At 41.6% G+C, this 22,052-nt stretch overlaps 1 protein-coding gene across 2 annotated transcripts in view; it reads right to left on the bottom strand.

Annotated features, from left to right (window-relative positions):
- The window catches only part of BRINP1 (BMP/retinoic acid inducible neural specific 1), a 754,539-nt gene that overhangs the window by 142,738 nt on the left and 589,749 nt on the right, over positions 1-22,052 (bottom strand). For both annotated transcript variants that reach the window (XM_063432378.1, XM_063432377.1), the window contains one exon: positions 12,873-13,095. In XM_063432378.1, coding sequence (XP_063288448.1) covers positions 12,873-13,095 — 223 coding nt within the window. The remainder of the gene's footprint in view (positions 1-12,872; positions 13,096-22,052) is intronic.

Here is a 22,052-nt window from a genome sequence, read left to right on the forward strand (position 1 = left end):
ACAATATGATATTACTGAAACATGGTGGGATGAGACACATGATTGGGCAGTTAACTTAAATGGGTACATGTTATTTAGGAAGGATAGGAAAAAAACAAGAAGGGTGGTGGGGTATGTTTGTATGTCAACCATGATTTAAAGCCAAATCTTAAGCAAGTGGAATGCAATGAGGAAAATGTGGAAGCTTTATCGGTAAATATCTGCTTGGGGGAAAAGAAGGGAAACCAACTATTGGTTGGGATATGTTATAAACCACCTAATGTCAATATTGACGAGGAACAACAGCTGTTTGAGCAAATTGAGAAAGCTGCAAATCTGGGTAACACTTTAATTATTGGAGATTTTAATTACCCGGACATAAATTGGGACAGAGGGACTAGTAGCTCAGCAAAGGGAATTAGGTTTTTAAACTTGTTAAATTACACCTTCATGTCACAACTTGTATAAGCACCAACTAGAATGGACGCTTGTCTGGACCTGATTTTAACAAACAACGTTGATCTTTTGACCAACATTCAAGTAGGTGAGCATTTGGGAAATAGTGATCACAATATAGTGTCCTTTGAAATAAACTCAAAAAAACAAAAGCACATGGGGTATACTAAAACATATAATTTTAAAAAGGCCAATTTCAAAAAGTTAAGGGCAGCTTTACAATATATTGACTGGCATAAACTCTTTAGTGAAAAGAACACTGAGGATAAATGGATCATCAACAAATATTAGAAAGGTACATTTCTCAGTATGTACCATTGGGTAATAAATATAAAAGAAACAAATTAAAATCAATGTGGCTTAGTAAAGAAGTAAAACAAGAGATTAAAAATAAGAAAAGGCCATTTAAAGCATTTAAATCGGACAAATATTCTTTATTTTTGCAGTGCAAAAGAGATAACAACACGCATGGGGTACCCCAAAGGCTGTAACCTTTTCAATAATCAGGAGTATGTTAGTACTTGCATTTTTTTATGGTTAGTCTGCATTTGTAGTAGTTTAGTCGCAAGATTTTATAAGTGCAGGGTATAACAGACAGGCATACAGTGACATGTACTGCACTTATTTTATAGTAGCACAAAACAAAAAGATAAAGCAGAGACTTGTCAGGGAAGAGAGAATAGAATAGATCCATCAACAGGCTACTCTAGCTGACAATGTGACTGCGTATTAGTACCACCGGGTAGACAACAGTGTGAGAGAGATCATGCGGCAAATAAACTTAAATCATAAGGCACACTTTTTAAGTAGAACTCTTAAGCGATAGAAGATGGAGCAGAACATGTGCGAGGTGTCCCTGTGGTATATCACCCTAATCCCCAAGCAGGGCAAACTCTGCCTTCCAGAATCTCATCGGAGCTGCTATATGACCTCCACCAGACTTCTGTACCGAATCTGCTTGCGATCATACTGCATTAGGTGGGGTATGTCTTCTTTATGGGTTACTCCACAACTAAAGCTCTGGTGAGGGCTTGTACCTTGTGTCCATAGTCCTGCTTTCTCCAAGAGGCTGAATCTTGAGCCCACAGGGTCTCTGTGACTCGGTTTCTCACAGGGGTATATGGACAGGTGTCTGGATGTCCCTCCCTGCGGGCTCCCAGCCCAGAAGAAGAGTGGGGCGCTGGGTTGGCTGATGTGGTTGGTGGAGCGGCAAGAGGGGTAAGTACCTGACAGGTTTCGGATCTCGAAGGAGGGTGATGGTCTGGTACGGTTTCTTGCTGTAGTGGAAAAGATATATTAGATGAATAATCTAATGTGGTTTCAGGAGTGGTATATACCTTTAAATGTTGAAAATGACATGCAACAATACTATAATACCATAGTCTGTCTTGAATTGCCAAAATAAATACAATATCGATATGTTTGATAACAATGAGTCCGATAGTATACAAAGTGTCTCTATATGGATACAATTGTATCACTGAAATTAAAAGTTTTACTCAGTCCGTGAATGTTGTAAGCTATAACAGCCTCTACCAGCTATAGATAAAACTGGATAGTATCTAGCTGATGTAGCTAAAAATAATATGGTACAATAATATATAAATCTGCATAAATAGCAGTAATGATTTATATGTGACTCTGTACTGAGAAAGAATAAATAGAAAAAGACTAACAGGTCATAAGTAATGACCTGCAGTTTGATGGGAAAAACCCCTCCGTTCTTGCCAAGATTAGTGAAGAATTCAATAGTGCTTTCTTGTAAAAAACGAATTTATTATCCACATAGTTAAACGGAAAAAGCACTTACAATTGGTAAAGTTCTGAGTGCTGTACGTGAAACGGGAAAGTCCGGTGTTTAGCAGTTGTTAGGAACTTGTCCTGTCGGCAGATGATGCTGAAAGCCGCATGCGTGTCACCGATCCTCCTGCGTTCCAAATGCAGCCCGGTCGTCTTTACGGTAGTGCCAGAAAGTGCAAAGTAAAAGTCCTTACACGTTTCGTGAGTCTGCTGCTCACTTCATCAGAGGATGTTGAGCAGGAGAGACCCACGGGTTTATATAGCCAGTGAATGTTTTGGCTCTTATTAACCCTTTCAGGCTAAAATCCATACTTAAAAGTAGGTTGGTCTGGTATGCCTAAAGCAACACTCAGGGATGAGGGAGTCTGACTTGGAATGGAGTGCTCAGAACTGGGTGTAGGCAGAAATTTCACCAAAAATCTGTCCCAAAATGTGGGTGATGCACGCTGCAAGCCGGTCGGTCGGTCCTCAGATCTCGGAGTGCTCTGTGCTTGCAGCGTGCATCACCCAGAGTGAGGTCTGGGACGCACGCCAACCTCACAAGCAGCCGGCAGCAAATGATACATTTTTAGCAACACCGTATCCACAGCCATCCTGATCGGTCCTAAGGATTTTTTCTGAAATACCAACACAGACTTGCTGGTAATATTCTTGCAAATCATCCCCAATTGATATTTTTATATATATTTTTATATTTTTCGATTTATATATTTTTAATTCCTCGTTGTCATTCTATATAAGCAATTATGGTTTGACACAGTTATTACTATTATTATTATTTTTCTTCTAATAAATTCTATATCAATTTTAACCTATTGGATTCCGGTAATTAATTTTCCATATAGAATACAGTCATCCATATACTTTGAAGTTTTATCTTCATGAGCATACTGTTTCTTACATATACAGATTTAAAGGGATATACACTAGATATATGCTTTATGTTGCACTAATTTCACACCAATATAGGGAACAGTCCCTTATACTGTTCCTTTGTATACAAAGACTTTTTTTCTTTTCACTAAATATAAGCAATTGGTGTGTTATAACCCTATCCTGTTTTCTGACAGATTTAAAGGTATACACACCATATATATAACAGTTGCTTGGTATTCACACTGCATATCCATACTGGTGACTCAAGCCTTTTTAAGTGGAATTAGCTCCTGGGTTTACCTATATCATTGCACCCACAATGATATAATTGTATTTCTAAAATCCATACTTGCTCAAATTAATTAAAAGTGTACAACTATAATTCATATAAGCACTAATATGATTATAATGAGATAAAAATCTTAAATACTTAAATACATTTCATGTTAAAATCTTCAATCACACATATTAATATAATTAGATCCACAGTACATAGAGAATACTTCTGAAAGAACATTTGGGAAATAGTCTTCAGTCACATAAATTATTATTGTTTAAAGGGAAAGAACCACAATACATAAATACTTCTAAAAGATCTATTAAAATAGAAATGGAGATAAATATAACAGTATATTAGCTGAATAAAATCCTATAAATACAGAAAATAATCCATATTGCACCAATAAGTCTAAATCTTTGATAAAAACTTTAAAAGGTTATTAGTTAATAATAGGACAATCAGTAAGGTACTGCAATAGTTAATTGGATAAGAATATACATGTAATATCTGATACAGAGAATCCTTGGAAAATAGAATATAAAAATATGCGAAAGTAGAAAAAAGTTGTTATAAAAATGCTCGTAACTCAAAATCAATGTTAAGTCCCTTAGGTTCTAATGTTTCTAGTTTAAATATCCAGCCTGCTTCTGCTTTGTCTAATTCTTTTTCTAAATCCCCTCCTCTCCATGGAATGTTAACTTTTTGGATTGCCATAAAAATGAGACCTTCAGGATTTCGTGCATGTTTTATATCAAAATGTTTTGAAAGATTATGGGTATGGAGACCTTTTTAATGTTTCTTATATGTTCTCCCATTCTTATTTTGAAGGCTCTTTTTGTGCGCCCTACGTATAATTTTTCACATGGACATTTTAGTAGATATATTACACCAATGGAATTGCATGTTAATTGTGATTTAATTTTAAAACATTCTTTTGTTTGAGGATGAACAAATTGTAAAGTTTTAGTTGGCTGGTTAGGGTTATTTTTACAGGCTTGGCATCTTCCACACTTCCAGAAACCTAAAGTATTTTTTTTAAATAATATTACTACCTCCTTTAGTTTTTTCTTGTTTCGTCGTTGGAGCTAATAGTAGACTTAGATTTGGGGCTTTAGAATATATCATCCTTGGTTTGTCGTCCAATATTGCATCTAATTGGGGATCCCCTTTTAGGATGTTCCAGTTCTTTTGTAGGATTTTTTTGAGAGCATGTGTGTGGTTATTGTATCTGGTTATGAAAGCTGGGACTTCTGAGTTAATATTTCCAGATTTTGGCTTAGTTGTTAAAATTTGATCTCTTGTTAGGAGGGAGGTTTTGGATAGAGCTTCATTTAATACTTTTGCTGAGTATCCTTTTGCTTGGAACTGGGATATCATCTTTGTAGTTTGTTCTTCACAGATATCAGGTTCTGAGCAATTTCTCTTGATCCTCCTAAGTTGGCTAAATGGAATGTTGTTTAACTAGCTTTTTTTGTGGAAACTGTCATGTGGGATAAAATTGTTACATGCTACCGTTTTCCTGAATGTCTTAGTTTCTAATTTATTATTCTTAATATAGATTTCTAAGTCTAAAAATTCGAGCTTTTCCATTGATTGGTTAAATGTAAATTTCAAATTGTAAGGGTTAAAATTTAAATATTCTTTAAAATTTTCAAGCATTAAAATATCTCCTTTCCAAATAAAAATGCAGTCATCTATATAGCGACGCCATGACACCAGATTTGCGCCATATGGGTTGTTGGACCAGATATGTTGGTCCTCCCATTTTCCCATGAATAAGTTAGCATAGCTAGGCGCAAATCTGGTCCCCATGGCTGTACCTTCGATTTGGAGGTAGTGATGGTTATTACCCCCAAAAAAGTTATGACTGAGTATAAAAGCTACACATTTGACTATATACTCTATTTGGTCGTTTTGTAATTCCGAATGAGTTGCTAATGCATATTGAATGGCCTCACATCCCTGTAAGTGCTCGATTACTGTGTACAGGGATGTGACGTCTGCTGTGACCAGAATAAAATCTTTATCCCATTGAATATCCGATAAGATATTAATAATATGGGTAGTGTCCCTTAAATGGGATCGCAATTTTGGAACCATTTTTTGAAGAAATTGATCAACGTACTCTGATAGGTTGGAAGTTAGAGAACCAATACCTGAAATAATGGGACGTCCCGGCGGTTTGGTCAAAGTTTTATGAATTTTGGGTACATGATAAAATATTGCCATTCTAGGGAATTTACAATAGAGATAGTCGAATTCCTTTTTTTTTTAAAATGCCTCTCTCTTTTCCTTCTTCTAATAACATTAGTAATTCTTTTTGAAATTCTTTGGTAGGATTATTTTTTTAAAATCTGGTATGTTTGGACATCTTGAAGAAGCCTATCATTTTCTGCTTTATAGTCTATCGTGTTCAGTACTACTAGACCTCCCCCTTATCTGCTCCTCTTATTGTGATTTGTTCATCCTCCGTAAGAGTTTTAAGTGCTCTTCTCTCTTGTTTGGTAAGGTTATCTCTAGTATTTTCTTTTAATTTTAGTGTTCTGAGATCTTTCTCCATATTTCAGCTCCCTCTGTCAGCTCACACTGTAAGTCTCGCGAGAGCCGCGGCTCTCGCGAGATTTACACTGGGAGCTGACCAAGGTGCTGAACGGACGGCGCGGAGGAGGAGAGAGCTGACAGGAGCTGCAGGAAAGGTAAGTACAGCTCTGCAGCCCCCTGTCTGTATTATGGCAATGAAAATTGCCATAATACAGACTATTGACTCGAGTATAAGCCGAGTTGGGGTTTTTCAGCAGAAAAAATGTGCTGAAAAACTCGGCTTATACTCAAGTATATACGGTATTCAGGAGGATAAATAAAAAGTTAAGATTCGTTTGATATAAATAATTGATCTCATTGGAATGGCAGACTTAGTTCAGTGTAATAGTTGCTATGCATTTGTTTCGCGTTCCACTTTTTGGAGGTTTAGTTGCTGTCTAATCTGTAGACAGTTCTCTATCTTGCGGCAGGAGATTGTATTTTTGAAGTCTGAGATTTGTAAATTATCTGGTAAACAAACTCAGGCTGGAACTGCTGCAAAGCCACTGCCACAGAGACATACTAGGAATGGCAGATGGATTACTGTAGGATCTGGTAGACTTAGAGTTGTGGATAAAAGGCATATTGCACAGTCTGTTGTTCTACATAATTCATTTTCTGCACTTTCAGAGTGTAATGGTGTCATGGAGACAGGCACTGAGGCTAGTGGTGTTGTGCAGAGAGGCACTGAGGCTAGTGGTGTTGTGCAGAGAAGCACTGAGGCTAGTGGTGTTGTGCAGAGAGGCACTGAGGCTAGTGGTGTTGTGCAGAGAGGCACTGAGGCTAGTGGTGTTGTGCAGAGAGGCACTGAGGCTAGTGGTGTTGTGCAGAGAGGCACTGAGGCTAGTGGTGTTGTGCAGAGAGGCACTGAGGCTAGTGGTGTTGTGCAGAGAGGCACTGAGGCTAGAGGTGTTGTGGAGAGAGGCACTGAGGCTAGAGGTGTTGTGGAGAGAGGCACTGAGGCTAGAGGTGTTGTGGAGAGAGGCACTGAGGCTAGTGCTGTTGTGGAGAGAGGCATTGAGGCCAGTGGTGTTGTGCAGAGAGGCTTGAAGACTATGATGAGGCCTAATAGAAAGCAGTTGTTGTTGGGGGATTCCATCATAAGAGGTGTGGAGATGGACAATGGTGGTCTTGTGAGGTGTCTTCCCGGAGCTACTGCTCACAGAGACAGGAGACGTATCTGTAATATTGTTAAGCAAGCAAAGCAGGAAGGGGAATTGGATGTACTTGTCCATTTAGGGACAAATGACTTGGCTTGCAATGAGGTTTCAGAGGTTAAGGAAGTTTTTAGTGTTTTTGCCAATGATATACGGCAGGTTGCTTCCACACTGTCATTCTCTGAAGTTCTGCCTGTGCATAACACTCAGAATGACAGGTGGATGCGTATTAGGGACTTTAACTTGTGGCTTGGTGAATGGTGTCGGGAGCAAGGATTTGGCTTTATTGCTCATGATAGCTCTGTTTGGAACGGAAATAAACTGTACAAAAAAGATGGTTTGCATCTTTCTCAAAAGGGAACAAATGTTCTCAGTGAGCAGTTCAGAGGTTTTGCTAAGATGTATTTAAACTAGGAGGGGGGGCAAAAGGGTGATAAAACATCAATCCAATTGTCCCCCAAAACAAGGACAGAAGGTGCCTGTAGCAAGTGTGTTAAAAAATGATAAGCTTAGAGTCATGTCTACAAATGCTCGCAGTTTAGGGAATAAGATCCATGAACTTGTGGCAATAATGGCAACTGATAGTGTAGATTTAGTCGCGGTTACTGAGACATGGTATAATGAAAAAAATGACTGGGACATAGCAATACCAGGGTACTCTTTATATAGAAAAGACAGGGAAGGCAAGAAAGGGGGAGGGGTGGCCCTGTATGTGAAGGATAGCATAAAATCTAGCCTAATAAAGGTTAGTGAGGCGAACATAGAGTCCATTTGGGTTACGTTAGAATTTGGTAATCACACAGTAGTTCGTGTAGGTGTGACTTATAGGCCCCCAGGACAAATTGAAGAGTTAGATAATCTACTAGTTGAAGAAATAGCTAAAATGACAATGAAGGGGGAAGTTATCACCATGGGTGACTTTAATCTTCCTGATGTGAATTGGAAAACAAAAATAGCTACTTGTGCCAGAAGCACACAAATTCTAAACTCCCTACTGGGATTGTCTCTAAAACAAGTCGTTGAGGAGCCAACTCGTAAAGAGGCCATACTAGATTTAGTGTTAACAAATGGAGATTTGGTATCAGATATTACTGTAGGTGAAAGTTTAGGATCCAGTGATCATCAGTCAGTGTGGTTTAATATAAGAACAGTGACTGAGTCACACCACACAAAAACAAAAGTTTTAGACTTTAGAAAAACAGACTTTTCTAAAATTAGAATATGTGTAAAGGAGTCATTATCAGACTGGAGCAACTTAAATGGAGTCCAAAATAAATGGGATTATTTAAAAGCTACACTACTGAAGGCAACAGAAAATTGCATTAGGCTTGTCAGTAAAAGCAAAAAATTCAAGAAACCACTGTGGTACTCCGCAGATGTGGCCAAAATAGTAAAAAACAAAAAGTTAGCATTTAGTAATTATAAAAAAACCCAGAGTGAGGAAGACAGAATGACCTATAAGATTAGGCAGAAAGAGGCTAAGCAAGTTATAAGAGCTTCCAAATCACACACAGAAGAGAAAATAGCACAGTCAGTAAAAAAGGGGGACAAAACTTTTTTTAGATACATAAATGAGAAAAGAAAAGTAAAACAAGGATTAGTTAGATTAAAAACAAAAGAAGGAAGGTATGTAGATGAGGATAAAGGTCTAGCTGACTGCCTCAATGAATATTTTTGTTCGGTATTTACAGCTGAAAATGAAGGAAAGGGACCTCTGTTAAAAAAAAGGATAAATGAGTCATTTATTACACGTGAGTTTACAGAGGAAGAGGTTCTATTTCAACTGTCAAAAGTAAAGACAAATAAGTCAATGGGACCTGATGGAATACACCCAAAGCTATTAAAAGAGCTTAGTGGTGTACTAGCAAAACCATTAACAGATTTATTTAACCAATCATTGTTAACAGGAGTAGTCCCAGAAGATTGGAAGTTAGCGAATGTTGTGCCCATTCACAAGAAAGGTAATAGGGAGGAGTCGGGCAACTATAGGCCAGTAAGCCTTACTTCAGTAGTGGGGAAAGTGATGGAAACCATGTTAAAGGATAGGATTGTTGAACATCTAAAAACACATGGATTTCAAGATCAGAGACAACATGGGTTTACTTCAGGGAGATCATGCCAAACTAATCTTATTGATTTTTTTGATTGGGTAACTAAAATTATAGATCAGGGTGGTGCAGTAGACATTGCTTACCTAGATTTCAGTAAGGCTTTTGACACTGTTGCACATAGAAGGCTTATCAATAAACTGCAATCTTTGAGTTTGGATTCCAATATTGTTGAATGGGTAAGGCAGTGGCTGAGTGACAGGCAACAGAGGGTTGTAGTCAATGGAGTATATTCGAAGCTTGGGGTGGTCACCAGTGGGGTACCTCAGGGATCTGTACTTGGACCCATTCTCTTTAATATTTTTATTAGTGATATTGCAGAAGGTCTTGATGGTAAGGTTTTTGCGGATGATACTAAGATATGTAACAGGGTTGATGTTCCAGGAGGGATAAGCCAAATGGCAAATGATTTAGGTAAACTAGAAAAATGGTCAGAGTTGTGGCAACTGACATTTAATGTGGATAAGTGCAAGATAATGCATCTTGGACGTAAAAACCCAAGGGCAGAGTACAGAATATTTGATAGAGTCCTAACCTCAACATCTGAGGAAAGGGATTTAGGGGTATTTATTTCTGAGGACTTAAAGGTAGGCAGACAATGTAATAGAGCAGCAGGAAAAGCTAGCAGAATGCTTGGTTGTATAGGGAGAGGTATTAGCAGTAGAAAGAGGGAAGTGCTCATGCCATTGTACAGAACACTGGTGAGACCTCACTTGGAGTACTGTACACAGTACTGGAGACCATATCTTCAGAAGGATATTGATACCTTAGAGAGAGTTCAAAGAAGGGCTACTAAACTGGTTCATGGATTGCAGGATAAAACTTACCAGGAAAGGTTAAAGGATCTTAACATGTATAGCTTGGTGGAAAGACGAGACAGGGGGGATATGATAGAAACATTTAAATACATAAAGGGAATCAACACAGTAAAAGAGGAGACTATATTTAAAAGAAGAAAAACTACCACAACCAGAGGACATAGTCTAAAATTAGAAGGACAAAGGTTTAAAAATAATATCAGGAAGTATTACTTTACTGAGAGGGTAGTGGATGCATGGAATAGCCTTCCAGCTGAAGTGGTAGAGGTTAACACAGTAAAGGAGTTTAAGCATGCGTGGGATAGGCATAAGGCTATCCTAACTATAAGATAATGCCAGGGACTAATGAAAGTATTTAGAAAACTGGGCAGACTAGATGGGCCGAATGGTTCTTATCTGCCGTCACATTCTATGTTTCTATGTTTCTATGTTTCTATGGTTCCTATATTCAAAAAGGGTTCAAAATCCTTGCCTGGAAATTATAGACATGTGAGCTTAACTTCTGTGGCTGGGAAAATATTTGAAAGGTTATTAAGGGATAATATTCAAGAATTCCTTGAGAAGAACATGGTTATCAGCAAAAATCAGCACGGTTTTATAAAGCACAGGTCATGTCAAACTAACTTGATTGCGTTCTATGAAGAAGTAAGTAGAAGTATAGATCAGGGTGTTGCAGTGGATGTGATCTATTTGGATTTTGCCAAGGCTTTTGATACAGTTCCACAAAATAGATTAGTGTTTAAACCCAAGGAAATCGGTCTAGATGAAAATGCTTGTTTTTGGGTAGAACATTGGCTTAAAAACAGAGTACAAAGAGTTGTCATTAATGGTAAATTTTCAAGCTGGACAGAGGTGGGAAGTGGTGTCCATCAGGGGTCTGTTCTGGGACCCCTTCTATTTAACATGTTTATAAATGATCTTGAAGGCAGCATTGGAAGTCATGTTTCAGTGTTTGCAGATGACACAAAACTCTGTAAAATAATACAATGTGAGCAAGATATTACTTTGCTGCAGGGGGATTTAGATAGACTGGGGGACTGGGCACTCAAATGGCAGATGAAATTTAATGTTTAAAAATGCAAAGTTATGCACTTCGGCGTAAAGAATACACAAGCAACGTATACTTAATGGAAGCGAATTAGGGATAACAACACACGAAAAGGACTTGGAAATTGTTATAGACAACAAACTATGCAACAATATGCAATGTCAATCAGCAGTGGCCAAGGCTAGTAAGGTATTATCATACATGAAAAAGGGCAATCATTCTTGGGACGTGAATATAATTTTGCCTCTTTATAAATCACTGGTAAGACCACATATTGAATATGCTGTGCAATTTTTGGCACCTGTTCTAAAGAAGGATATTATGGCACTAGAAAAAGTGCAGAGGCGGGCTACAAAATTAATAAAAGGAATGGAACATATCAGCTATGAAGAAAGGTTAACACATTTAAACCTATTTAGTTTAGAAAAACGTCGCCTGAGAGGGGATATGATAACATTATACAAATATATTCGGGGCCAATACAAACCATTGTGTGGAAATCCATTCACAAACCGGACTTTACATAGGACACGAGGTCATGCGTTTAGACTGGAAGAAAGAAGATTTCATCTAAGGCAAAGTAAAGTTTTTTTTTACTGTAAGAACAATAAGGATGTGGAATTCTCTGCCTGAAGAAGTGGTTTTATCAAAGTCCATACAGATGTTCAAACAGCTACTAGATGCATACTTGCAAAAACAGAATATTCAAGGATATAATCTTTCAATGTAGGGTAATAACTGCTTGATCCAAGGATAAATCTGACTGCCATTCTGGGGTCAAGAAGGAATTTTTTCTCCTCGCTTGTTTTTTTTTTTTTGGCCTTCTTTTGGATCAACAGCAAAAAACAAATGTGAGGAAGGCTAAACTTGATGGACGCAAGTCTCTTTTCAGCCATGTAACTATGTAACTGTCAGGATCCCGCGGGCGGCTGCGAGGGGAGGCTGCAGTCCGCTCGCGCCACTCACCCTCCAGCCGTCCGCGGTCCCCTTCCCGGCGTACGCTTGGCGGGCGGCATCCTCCCAGCCTTGGATGCCGCACGTGTCTTCCTCTCTGTCCCCAAGCGGCAGCATGCATGACGCTGCACGCTGGGAGACCGCCCAGTTTTGTAAACGCCGGGGTCAGCCACCTGACCCGGCGTTAAAGGCACAGTGCCTCAATCACAGTGGGAGGTATAGATATCTATATATATATCAGAATTAATCAATGGGTTTATATACTTACCTGTCCTGTCTCTCTCTGCCCTGTTGTGGTCTTTGCTTGCTAGTATTGCTACTGAACTTTTGTTTCTCTCTGGTTACGTACTCTCTGGCTTGTGTATCCGACTTTGCGACTTTCTCCTACCCTTTGACCTCGGCTTGTCTCTCGTTATTTTGTCTTCTGGTTCCCCTTACTCGGCTTGTCTCCTGACTATTCTTTCTGTGCTTAGCCCGGCCACTCTAAGGTCCGGTACTGCACCTTTTCTGTGTGTGTGTGTTAGCGTATTTGGTTCCCGGAAACGTGACAGTAACTATGTAACAATGTGCATGTGCCCAAACAAATACTTGATTACTTAAGATGATGGTGTTCAGTACATGCAGATATAGCATTACCTGAATCTAATGATTGTTTTGTAAGCATGACATTACTTTACATGTCCTGTGTCCTGTAACCATGGTCCTGATTTTATGCATGATGTACAATGTCATTTGGGTGAATATATTTTATGATTAAAAACAAGTCAATAGAATTTCAGGGCTCACTACATATTCTAGAAGAAAAAACTACTTTACCTCTCTTTGGGTAACTGATGGTTAGGATTATGCCGACAGCGAAGGCTGAGTCCAAAGAGTTTTCGTGCTGTCCGCTGCATTTTCTGCTGCTGTATTTCAAAAGTGTTTTGTAACAATTTGTAACGTCCTTGCAATTCCCAGTCATTGCCCCACCGCTGATGAATTGCTCCAATGCTTAAAAAGTGATTGCTGGGTAAGTGTTTCATGAAAGATTTAAATTCATCTGCAGAGACAATAGAATACATTTGATATTTGTAAAGGGATGAAGAATGATCAATCAACGAAGAAAGAACATTATTCAGGGAAAAAATTAAATACTATTTATTCATATTATTAGGAAAATAAATAAATACATACATAAACATTTTTTATGTAAATGAAAATGGTCAAGCAAAAGAGATTTAACCACATTTAAATAACTATTTAAGTCCCTACCTACCGTAAATATATATGGCATATGTTTTCTTATACCTTAAATATAAATAATTGTACTTTAACAAATACAGCATGACCGTCTGCCTATAGAAATATACATTGTTGGTAAAATAAAATTTCTTCAGTTTAATATTTTTGTGGTGCTCCAACCTCTGCCCCTCACTGATGAATTAAAGACACCACATAAAGGAAGGGAAGAACAATGATATGGGTCTGGTTTGGGAATAGTAGCATTGCTACAGTTGTGCCCTCTACAATACCAGGACAGTGAAGTTAAAACACATATGGTAAAAACACCTACTGACGACTGCTGGAGGGGATGCGGCCTTAGAGGCACGTACCTCCACATGTGGTGGGACTGCCCCCAAGTACAAACCTTCTGGAAGGAGATACACAATTTAATATCACAAATCTTCCATAGAGCACCAGACCTAAACCCATGGACATACTTACTCAATAGGCCCCTAGAGGACTGGACAAAAAGAAAAAAAAAACTGATACACAAAGTGACGCTAGCGGCCAGGAGAGCACTGGCCCAGACGTGGCTGAAGGTTGACATGCCTCCAGTAATATCCAACATAAAGGGCGTATACCTTATGGACAGCCTGACTGCCAGGGTAAGAGGGTCTGTGACACTGTTTGAGAAATTGTGGGAACCATGGACCACTAGTGACTTAGCCTGAGCAAGCAACAGTAGTGACAGGGGGAAAACAAAACAAAAAACACAACACCCATACTCAGTTACCACTCCTCAAAGAACTGTCCCCAATAAGGGATCCATCTAGCCTGGGATCGTACAGCGACACACAGAAAGACACCAAAACCCACCAACCTGAGGACTTCTCTATAAACTTTCCTTTTCCAACTCTTTCTCTTTCCTTTCTATTCATCTCCCGGAAGGGGACTTGGTAAAATAACCAGTATAAATGCATATGATACGGCCCAACGCTGTTGCAGGGCCATAGCATAATGGATAGGAGATAAACAGCTACAAAATGTGAGCATTATTGAATCATACCTTTACATAGTTGTAGCAGATTGTATTGATGCTGTCCATAGAGATTCGTATAAGAAATGTATTCGTATAATTGTTTCCCTGTATATCGTTAAAGTGTATTAGTATTCGTATGATGGTTCGGTAGTTTCATACGAATGAAGCTACTGAACCATCAGACCACCCCAGTGAGAAGTGTGCGCCTTGTTAACACGGCCGGTGCAAGGATTTTTTCCGCCCTAGGCAAAAGAAAAATTTGCCGCCCCACCCATATGATCTGCCATATGAACTAACGCCAGTGCTGCACACTGTGTTTACATAGAAAAGCCTGCAGGGACAGGCTATAGACACTGGAACCACTTCATTAAGCTGCAGTGGTTCTGGGGACTATAGTGTCCCTTTAATGTGAGGTTAATTAGAGATGAGTGTCACTAATAATATACTAGATTGCCTACTTACAACCAGATGAAGATGGTGATGGGCTCTAGCTGCAGTCTGGCTCCACTGGTCTGGTGTAGAACCGGATCTCTGGAGGCTGTTTGTAACTGCGGTCAAAAATTCAATGTTCTGGGAGAACAGGAAGCAGCTCCATTTTTTGAGGCCCCTTACACAGCTCAAGGTCTGGGCCCCAGGGCCTGACGGTGAGTATGCCCATAAGGCCCACCCATAAGTTCCACCCATTAAATTCGCTCACAGGGAGTGTAGTGTATAGGGCATGTGTTATGTGTTATTGTAGAGGATCTAATGTGTGTACTTATGGAATGTAGTGTATAGGCATACCAGTTTGTGTAGGTGAAGCAGTGTGTGTTTGTGGTTGTCTGTAAGGGATCCATTGTTTGAATCTGTGTTTGTATGCATAAGGGATGCAAGGTGTGTGTCTGTAAGTGTGTGCATTGAGTGTGTGTAAGAAATGCATTGTTTCTGTGTAAGAGAAGCAGTGTGTGTGTGTGTGTGTTTGCATGTGTGTGTAAGGGATGCATTGTGTGTTTCTGTGTATGTATAGGGATGCATTGTGTGTGTGCGTGTAGTGGAGAGACCACTAAGGAGCTCTCCCCTGCCCCTTAGTGGTCTCTCCTCTCCCCCCACCCTCCCCTGGGGGTCTCTTCTCACCCCCCCCACCCTCCCTGTGTTTTCCTCACCTCCCCTTCTCCTCATCTCCACTTCTCCTCACCCCCCCCTCCCTGTGTTCTTCTCACTCCCCCCTCCCTGTGTTCTTCTCACCTCCCACGCTCCCCTCCCTGTGTTCTTCTTACTCCCCCCCGTGTTCTTCTTAATCCCCCCGTGTTCTTCTTACTCCCCCCTCCCTCTTCTTCTTACTCCCCCTTTCTTCTTACTCCCCCCTCCCCCTTTCTTCTTATTCCCCCCTCCCCTCTTCTTCTTACTCCCTCCTCCCTTCTTCTTCTTACTCCCCCATTTCTTCTTACTCCCCCCACCCCTCTTCTTCTTACTCCCCCCTCCACTTGTCTTCTTCTTACTCCCCCTCCCCCTTTCTATTTACTCCCCCCACCCCTTGTCTTCTTCTTACTCCCCCTCCCCCTTTCTTCTTACTCTCCCCCACCCCTCTTCTTACTCCCTCTTCTTCTTACCCCCCCTCCCCTCCTCTCGTTCTTCTTACCCCCCTAGTTCTTCTTACCCCCCTCCCCTCCCCATGTTCTACTTACCCTCACCCTCCCCAGTTCTCCTCCTAACCTCACCTCCCCTGTAGCGTGGCCAAGCTCCTCTCCGGTCAGCGGTACAGGAGCTTATGTTTCCTGTACCCGGCCGGACTGACAGGAAGTGCACACTCAGTGTGCACTTCCTGTCAGTCCAGCCGGGTCACGGACCAGAGAGGAGCTCGGCCACGCTACAGGGGAGGTGAGGCAGTGCGGCAGTCGCCTGAGCGCTCTCTATAGAGCGCTCAGGCTGCTGCAACATTTAAAGGGCCGGCGATGGGGGTGCAGGGCGCCCCCTCCTATATGGCGCCCTAGGCGGCTGCCTAGTTCACCTTATAGGAAGCGCCGGCCCTGCTTGTTAACCGTTCACACTTTGCAAACCGCAGCTTAATTGTTTCATTGTATATGCCTGTGTGGTCGCCGTTCGGCATACGAACCACGTGCGGCGGCCATCTTACGCATGAAAATCTCAGCGGTGTTTGGTCGTTGAGTGTCTGGAACTCAAATCAGACGCTCAAACAACGGAACACCGCTTAGACCTCCAGAGCTCCATAACTCACGAACGGAGAGACTAGGCAACCCCTTGTTCGGTATAAGCAATGTACCGAACAAGGGAATTAATACGAATAGAAGATAAGCTGTGGATGGCAGGTATTTGTATGTGTTTTAACTCCCGAACAGAGACCGACCGCAAGGCCAAAACGCATGGAGCCTTTTTCGGATACCACCTCGTGTGCGGTCGGTCAAATTACACCCTCCACCTAACTCCTGAACCCCTGGTCCGATCTGGGTGAATTTTTTATATGTTAGTCACCCAGATCAGGGCTACCAGGGGATATTCTTTATCATTGAGTAAACTTTGACCCTGTACCTCACAGTCAGCAAACACATTCCAGCCAATCAGCAGCACACCCTCCATAGAAGACCCTTCCACCTACTGGACAGCATCTGTGACAAAATGGCTTTTGTCACTGGGTCTGCATGTGACAAACTGCCCTGCCCCCCTATCTCTTGGAGGAGCCGGATTTCTAGCCTCTTACCCTGGGATGCTGGCCCGTTAAGTCATGGGGTCTTAAGGCACTTGGGACAGAGCCCTCTGTGTCTGGATCACATCATTCGCCTTACTTGCTTGGATTGTACATTTCCCCTATTACACTCGTATGTGGGTTTGTGCAGTTTAACTTCCATTACAGCTGGTGAACTTAAACTTTACTCGACGTTATTGAGAACTGTGTTCGTGGGATCTGAGCGCTATTCGCCTATAATATGCGCTCAGATCCAAGCTATCTGGGGGGAGGTGAAACATAGGGACTTCATTCAGCGAAACATGAGTTATTGATTTTAATACAGTTTTGTTAAAAGGTAAAAAGCACATGTTTCTCTCTGCCCGTTTCTCTCTGCAACCACTTAAGTTAGTTATCTCCAGGATAGAGAGGAGGGGTAAGTTAATTATCTCCAGGATACAGAGGAGGGGTTACACTCTTCCTGTGGGTGTGTATAAGAATTGTACTGTATACTGATTGGTTCTGAATATTTTGTTACAGTCTTCCACAAGGTCCCATGTGGGAGTTCCCTTGCTGGGAGACCATCATAAAAGGGCTGATTTTGGCCATCAATAAACACATTCGTTTTACCCCTTCATGAAGTCTCGACTCATGTTTGGGGAATTGGGAGCTATAATCACTACTTCACTCTTTTCAGCTTGGATTTCGGGAGATGCTACAAGGATCAGCGCTGCATGGATAGCAGGATCCTTTACAGCATCCAGTTTAGATTCATTCGGAAGCTGCAACCATTTATTTTTTATTTATATTTTAATTTTATTTTTAATTTTATTTTTTTAATTCTAAATGCCCTGATACACACTGACACAGAGCAGAATAGGGACTGTTCCTCCTACATAGGGTCACTTGGCAGATATGGATTGACACCTGTCCTCAGGGACCCTGATACACACTGACACAGAGCAGAATATGGACTGTTCCTTCTACATAGAGTCACTTGGAAGATATGGATTGACACCTGTCCTCAGGGACCCTGATACACACTGGCACAGAGCCGAATAGGGACTGTTCCCCCTACATAGGGTCACTTGGAAGATATGGATTGACACCCGTCCTCAGAGACCCTGATACACACTGACACAGAGCAGAATAGGGACTGTTCCTTCTCCATAGAGTCACTTGGAAGATATGGATTGACACCTGTCCTCAGGGACCCTGATACACACTGACACAGAGCAGAATAGGGACTGTCCCCCCTACATAGGGTCACTTGGCAGGTATGGATTGACACCTGTCCTCAGGGACCCTGATACACACTGACACAGAGCAGAATAGGGACTGTTCCTCCTACATAGGGTCACTTGGCAGATATGGATTGACACCTATCCTCACTATTTAGTGAATATTCCCCTATATTCACTAAATGCCAAACATTGTTATATAGGGGAATATTCACTAAATGCCAAACATTGTTATACAGGGGAATATTCACTAAATGCCAAACATTGTTATATTCCCCTATATAACAATGTTTGGCATTTAGTGAATATTCCCCTATATTCACTAAATGCCAAACATTGTTATACAGGGGAATATTCACTAAATGCAAAACATTGTAATATAGGGGAATATTCACTAAATGCCAAACATTGTTATATTCCCCTATATAACAATGTTTGGCATATAGTGAATATTCCCCTATATTCACTAAATGCCAAACATTGTTATACAGGGGAATATTCACTAAATGCCAAACATTGTTATATAGGGGAATATTCACTAAATGCCAAACATTGTTATATTCCCCTATATAACAATGTTTGGCATTTAGTGAATATTCCCCTATATTCACTAAATGCCAAACATTGTTATATAGTGGAATATTCACTAAATGCCAAACATTGTTATACAGGGGAATATTCACTAAATACCAAACATTGTTATATAGGGGAATAAAAATAATGAGGGGGGGACCTACTGTCCTCCCCTCTTGCCCCCACCCCTGCGCGGTGGGTGGGGGCCATAAAAATAATGAGGGGGGACACCTACTGTCCTCCCCCCCGACCCCCACCCCTGCGCGGTGGGTGGGGGTCATAAAAATAATGAGGGGGGCACCTACTGTCCTCCTCTCTTGCCCCCACCCCTGCACGGTGGGTGGGGGCCATAAAAATAATGAGGGGGGGACCTACTGTCCTCCCCCCCGACCCCCACCCCTGCGCAGTGGGTGGGGGACATTAATCACAATGGGGGGGCCTACTGCGCGGTGGGTGGGGGCCATAAAAATAATGAGGGGGGACCTACTGTCCTCCCGCCCCCACCCCTGCGCGGTGGGTGGGGGCCATAAATATAATGAGGGGGGGACCTACTGTCCCCCCCCACCCCAACCCCTGTGCGGTGGGTGGGGGCCATAAAAATGAGGGGGGGGCCCACCTGCGCGGTGGGTGGGGGCCATAAATACTAATAAGGGGGGACCTAATGTCCTCCCCCCACCCCTGAGCAGCGGGTGGGGGCCCTAAATACAAATGGGGGGGCCCTAGTCACCCCCTGCCCCCCCAAAAAAATATCCCCCTACCTACCCCCCTCACCCTAAAAATAATGAGGGGGGGGGGCCTTTAACTAAGAACCTGTAAAAAAAAATGAAACTTACCATTCGATGTTTTCTTTCTTCTAAAATCTTTTTTCAGCCCCAAAAAAGGCCAAATAAAAAACCATAATAACTGACGCAATTAAAAAAAAAAAAAACGGGCGCAAAAAAAAAAAATCCTTCTTCACCCATGGAGGGCTCCATGCAGACTGAGCTCTGCAGGACGGGGGAAGGCTTATAAAGCCTTGCCACGCCCTGCAATTAGGCTAAGAACACTCTGATTGGCTAGTTTAAGCCAATCAGAGTGCTCTTTGTCATTTTACACAGCGTGGGAAAATTCCAAAGAACTTTCCCACGCTGTGTAAAATGACAAAGATTGGTGGGCTTTAAATCCATCCAATCACAGTGCTCTGTGTCATTTTACACAGCGTGGGAAAGTTCTTTGGAATTTTCCCACGCTGTGTAAAATGACAAAGAGCACTCTGATTGGTGGGCTTGAAATCCATCCAATCACAGTGCTCTGTGTCATTTTACACAGCGTGCGAAAATTCCAAAGAACTTTCCCACGCTGTGTAAAATGACACAGTGCACTGTGATTGGATGGATTTCAAGCCATCCAATCATAGTGCTCTGTGTCATTTTACACAACGTGGGAAAGTTCTTTGGAATTTTCCCACGCTGTGTAAAATGACAAAGAGCACTCTGATTGGCTTAAACCAGCCAATCAGAGTGTTCTTAGCCTAATTGCAGGTAGTGGCAAGGCTTTATAAGCCTTCCCTCGCCCTACAGATCTCAGTCTGTGCGGAGCCCTCCATGGGTGAAGATGGATTCTTTTTTTTTGCGCTCTTTTTTTTTTTTTTTTTTTAATTGCGTCGGTTATTATGGGTTTTTATTTGGCCTTTTTTGGGGCTGAAAAAAGAAGATTTTAGAAGAAAGAAAACATAGAATGGTAAGTTTATTTTATTTATTTTTACAGGTATTTAGTTAAAGGTCCCCCCTCATTATTTTTAGGGTGAGGGGGGTAGGTAGGGAAATATTTTTTTTTTGGGGGGGGTGACTAGGGTCCCCCCATTTGTATTTAGGGCCCCATCCCCCCGCCGCTCAGGGGTTGGGGGCCAGGGGGGAGGACATTAGGTCCCCCCCCTTATTAGTATTTAGGGCCCCCACCCACCACTCAGGGGTGGGGGCCAGGGGGGACAGTAGGGGGGACCCTAGTCCTGTCCTAATGTGTTTTACACCCACCTCCTATAGAATGTAAGCTTAATCGAGCAGGGTCCTCTTCAACCTATTGTTCCTGTAAGTTTATTTGTAATTGTCCTATTTATAGTTAAATCCCTTCTCATAATATTGTAAAGCGCTACGGAATCTGTTGGCGCTATATAAATTGCTATAATAATAATAATAATAATAGGTCCCCCCTTACAGTTTTTTAGGGCCGCCACCCACCGCTCAGGGGTGGGGGCAGGGGGGGACAGTAGGTCCCCACCTTATTGTTTTTTTTAGGGCCCCCACCCGCTGCACAGGGGTGGGGGCAGGAGAGGGGGAGGAGAGTAGGTCCCACCTCATTATCTTTATAGCCCCCACCCGCCGCCCGGGGGTGGGGGCCGGGGGGGAGGACAGTAGGTCCCCCCCCACTCATTATCATTATGGCCCCCACCCGCCGCCCAGGGGTGGGGACCGGAGAGGGGGAGGACAGTAGATCCCCCCTCATTATCTTTATGTCCCCCACACGCCGCCCAGGGGTGGGGGCCGGTGGGGGAAGGAGAGTAGGTCTCCCCACCCCCCTTCAATCACTATTGTGGCCAGAAAGAGTCCCTGTGGGTTTTAAAATTCGCCTGCCTATTGGAGTCTATGGCGGTTCGCCCGGTTCGTGAACATTTGCGGAAATTCGCGTTCGCGGTACGCGAACGGAAAATTTTATGTTTGTGACATCACTATACAAGACCAATAAGAGAAACAGTATTGCAACACAGATAACAAAACTCAGCCAGAATTGCATAACTCTTGCATTGTATATTATGTAATACACATGGGTCAAGTGATTCACTAAAAAATAAAGTATTTAAAAAATAAACAAAAAAAAACACATATGGTCACCATACAGACATGACATATAGGCACCGCATATAAAGCCATGACACATACGGATTACAAACTGACTCCCCACACATATCATGCACGGTTACTGCACACATGTGTAAGAACATGGATCAGCGCTCTAAAACCCTAAAAAAGGGGCAGCTCATCTAGATCAGTGGGGCTAACTCACAACCCCCACGAATAGATGAATGGTATATGGAGAAATAATATATTTGTACTGTGAAAATCTAAACTAATATAGTAAATGGTAACAAAGTCTACAAAAATGTCCAAAATAAATATAACGTGCAACTTGCAGAAAAACAGGCAATTTGTGTGAACATATAAAAGAAACAGAGAAAAGAGTCCAATGGTACAGTATATATTCTAAATAATTTGACTAAATAGTAGATAAAATTAGATTTACCAGAG

Source organism: Pelobates fuscus, chromosome 9 (genome assembly GCF_036172605.1).
Source record: "Pelobates fuscus isolate aPelFus1 chromosome 9, aPelFus1.pri, whole genome shotgun sequence".
In the NCBI taxonomy this organism is placed as follows: domain Eukaryota; kingdom Metazoa; phylum Chordata; class Amphibia; order Anura; family Pelobatidae; genus Pelobates; species Pelobates fuscus.